This window comes from Abrus precatorius, unplaced genomic scaffold (assembly GCF_003935025.1).
Source record: "Abrus precatorius isolate BTA unplaced genomic scaffold, Abrus_2018 Scaffold7, whole genome shotgun sequence".
Taxonomy (NCBI): domain Eukaryota; kingdom Viridiplantae; phylum Streptophyta; class Magnoliopsida; order Fabales; family Fabaceae; genus Abrus; species Abrus precatorius.
In genome coordinates this window covers 22,136,469-22,140,560 of record NW_020874417.1, presented here as the reverse complement: position 1 = coordinate 22,140,560, position 4,092 = coordinate 22,136,469, and the positions used below count along the sequence as shown (strand labels likewise).

Below are 4,092 nucleotides of genomic sequence, written 5' to 3'. Positions count from 1 at the left end.
ATATAATCAATTCAAAGAAAATAATAGATGCACATTTTTCTTTTTTTAGGAGCCTTACTAAGTTTCATATGAACTTTTATTGAATGAAATTACGGATTTCACTAAATGCCCTCTTCATGATCATGTCTTGCATAAATATCCTCGTCATCTGTTAATGTATCTGCAATTGACATGTGTTCAACACTCCTCAAAGGATCGTCCTTGACATTAACTTCTTCTTTTGTTAATTCTCCATCGGTGAAAACATTTATTTTATTAGACGTTAGGACAATTGACCATGACTTGTCTGCAGGATCTACGATGTAGAACACCTGTCCAGCCTGTGATGCAAGGATAAACGAATCATCTTGGTAACCGACCTTTTTAAAATCCACCCTTATAAAGCCCATATCGTCAATGCAAACACCACTGTTGTTGTCCACCCACTTGCATCCAAAGATTGGTACACGAAAGTTAGTGTAATCCAACTCCCATATATGTTAAATGAATCCAAAGTATGACATTTTTGCATATATTGGATTTTTATCCTTTGCACTGGAGATATGCAATGATTCAGCAACCAAAGTGACCCCACTATTCTACATTGTGCTTTGGTTGTCATGCTGTTTTGTGTAAAATGTGAACCCATTTACTAAGTACGAAGTGTATGAGAAGGCATCAATACAAGGACCTTTTGACAACCATCGAATCAATTCTGAAACTGATGTGTTCCTCTGTTTCAACTGTTCACCAACACGTTCTTGTAACCATCCAATGAATCGCACATTATGTTCTTTTGTTATCCAATTCTTACCTCTGGTAGGATTTCTACGCTTCAGTGTCTCTTTGTGCAAGCTTATGTATGGTTCAATTTTAGGGGTGTTTTGTAATACATACAAGTGTGCTTGTTCCCATTGCAGCCTAGGGACCTCTATTTGTTGACAACCACTGCTACCTTCCCCTAAAGTCCTTCCATGGTGACGTGATTTTGGAATGCCACATGATTCAACATTTGACAGATATTCAGAACAAAATTCCACTGCTTCTTCCACTAAATATCGTTCAGTAATACAACCCTCTGGTTTGCTTCTATTTTTAACATACCCTTTTAAAATCTTCATATATCTTTCAACGGGATACATCCATCGCATATATACAGGGCCACACAATTTTGTCTCTTCAACCAAGTGAATAGTCAAATGAACCATTATATCAAAGAATGACAGTAAAAAATACATTTCCAGCTCACATAAAGTTTCAGCTATTTGGTTTTGCAAACTTGGTAATCTCCCAGGATCAATCACTTTGCTACATATTGCCTTGAAAAAGAAACACAACTTTGTGATTGCCATGCGAACCTTTTTGGGTAGAATAGATCGTATAGCAACAGGAATTAAATTCTCTAATAATATTTGGCAATCATGAGACTTCAGACCTTTTAACTTTAGGTCCTTAAGTGATACAAGACTTTTAATGTTTGATGAATATCCCTCTGGAACCTTGACTGAATAAAGAGTCTCACATAAAGCACATTTCTCATTTCTAGACAGGGTACATGCTGTTGGCGGTAAAAAAGTCTGCTTTCCTTTCTTCACTGGAGCCAAATCGGATCGTATTCCCAACTTCACCAAGTCAAGTCTTGCATTGATGCCATCTTTCTTCTTTCCCACGATGTTTAATAACGTACCAATCACACTTTCACAAACATTTTTTTCAACATGCATAACGTCAACAAAGTGTCTTACGTATAAAGATTCCCAGTACGGTAACTGAAAGAAAATTGACAACTTCTTCCAACTTGCGGTTGGAATTTGTTTGGTAAAAGGTTTTCCAAATGTTGTTCTTATGTGTTTAACCTCATCAAATATTTCTGATCCACTCTTCAAATAAGGACATCGTCGTACTTCGCAACTTCCATTAAAAGCTTTTTTCATTCTTCTAAAAGGATGATTTTTTGACAACCACCTACAATGCCCCATGAAAACATTTTTGTGACAATGGTCTAGTCTTATATAATCTGTTTTTTCCTGACATATTGGACATGCACATTGACCTTTGATGCTGTAACCAGAAAGATTTCCATATGCAGGAAAGTCATTAATTGTTCCGTACAACATTGCCTTCACAATGAAATTTTCATCTCTAAATCCGTCATATACTTCTATGCCATTATCCCACAACAACTTCAAATCTTCAATTAAAGGAGACAAGTACACATCAATGTCATTTCCAGGTCATTTAGGTCCAGAGATTAACAAAGAAAGCATCATATATTTTTGCTTCATGCAAAGCCATGGAGGTAAGTTATACATTATTAAGATCACAGGCCATGTACTATGGGTGCTACTTTGCATGCCATGTGGATTCATTCCATCGGTAGCTAATGCAAAATGTATATTCCTTGTTTCAGTTGCAAACTCTTCATGGTCATTGTCAAATTTTTTCCACTGCAGAGAATCTGCTGGATGCCTAAGCTTTCCATCTCTAATTCGGCCTTCAGCATGCCAAGTCATCTGCTTTGCATTATCTGCACTGCGAAAAAGATGTCTTAACCTCGGTATTAGTGGAAAATACCACAAAACCTTCGCAGGTGTTGTCTATTTCTTTAGGTATCGTGATACATTACACTTTGGACATCTCCTTAGTGATGCATACTCATTTCGGAACAAAATGCAGTTATTAGGACAAGAATGTATCTTCTCATGGGTCAATCCAATGGAAGCAAGTACTTGTTTAGCCTCATATGTTCTCTTCGGTAGCACATTATCCTCCGGCAGCATCTCATGTAATAAACTTAGCAGCTCTGTGAAGCTCTTATCAATCCATCCATTCGACGCTTTTAAGTTATAAAGCTTTAAAACAAAACTCAATCTTGTGAACTTTATGCATCCATTATACAATGGTGTTTCTGCATCATCTTTCAGCCTCTCAAACATCTTTGGACAATCTCTATGATCTTCTTCAACAACATTTGGAATTTGTTCAGCATGATCGCTCTCATTTGTTCTAAATGTCTCTTAGTAATTGACACTTGATTCCATGTTAGTTGATGTACTTCCACCTTGTATCTCACCATGCTTTGTCCAACAAGCATATTTTTCATCTATCCCATTGCACATTAGATGTTCTTCCAATTCTTCCGCATTTACTTGCAACATATTCAAACAACACCAACAAGGACAGGGAATAAGGTTGACATCACTTGCATTCTTAATCGCAAATCTAATAAACTCTTTGACTCCGTCTTTGTATTCTTCACTTAAACGATCAACTACCATCCAACTTCGATCCATATTTTCTCCAACTACGGTTACGATCATTATAAATGTGAATTTCTTATTAACTCTCAGATGGTAGGGCCCTATCCCATTTGAGAACAAACTTTTTCCAATCTTAATTAACAAATGCTACTTAAATGTTGTATTTTTTACTTGACAAAATTTGGGCAGCATTTCGCATTAGTCTCCTAGTACACAACTTGAAATATATGAGATGATTTACCTCAATCAAGCATGCACCAAGAGACAATGAGAAATGTTTCAAACCCAAATTTTGTTAAGTATTAAATACAACATTATGAGAAGCAAATGCTAACAAATTAATGAATAAGTTTGTTCATAAACTGTCCAACTTGGACAATTTGAGATTCAAAATAATGATTTATTTAAACATTATTTTCAATCTCAAACGGGAAACTATAGTTTCACTCAATTTTACAATAGTAAATCATAACCTACAAAGTTTCATCACTAACAATAATCATGCATTCATCACATTCTACAATACAACATCAAATTCATTCATACACAGAGGGAATATACATTTTAGGAGCAAAACAAACAAGAATATCAAAATTTTTAAATGCCTAATATCATAGGTTAATAAACACAACAACATGCTCTTCCATTATAACTAACCACCTGTGTCCTAATATTATGTTCAACAAATCCTAAAAAACCATTCCAACAACTTTTCAGAGGTTAACAAACTAAGATTCAACCTGTCCATATCAACTTTTACAAAATAAAAAGTCATTTCATGCTCATTTGTTCACGTGGCAGCAATGGTCAACATGTAAACAACATTCAGTTCATATAATTTCTAAACACAACA

General features: G+C 35.4%; 1 protein-coding gene across 1 annotated transcript; it reads right to left on the bottom strand.

Moving 5' to 3' along the window:
- Window positions 1-578: 578 nt before the first annotated feature.
- Window positions 579-2,915, bottom strand: LOC113871621. Its single transcript, XM_027508717.1, has 3 exons — window positions 2,606-2,915; window positions 2,315-2,506; window positions 579-2,170 (listed from the first exon to the last, which is right to left on the bottom strand). Exons 1-3 carry the CDS (start codon window positions 2,913-2,915, stop codon window positions 579-581), a joined length of 2,094 nt encoding a protein of 697 aa, XP_027364518.1.
- Between the last annotated feature and the right edge of the window lie 1,177 nt (window positions 2,916-4,092).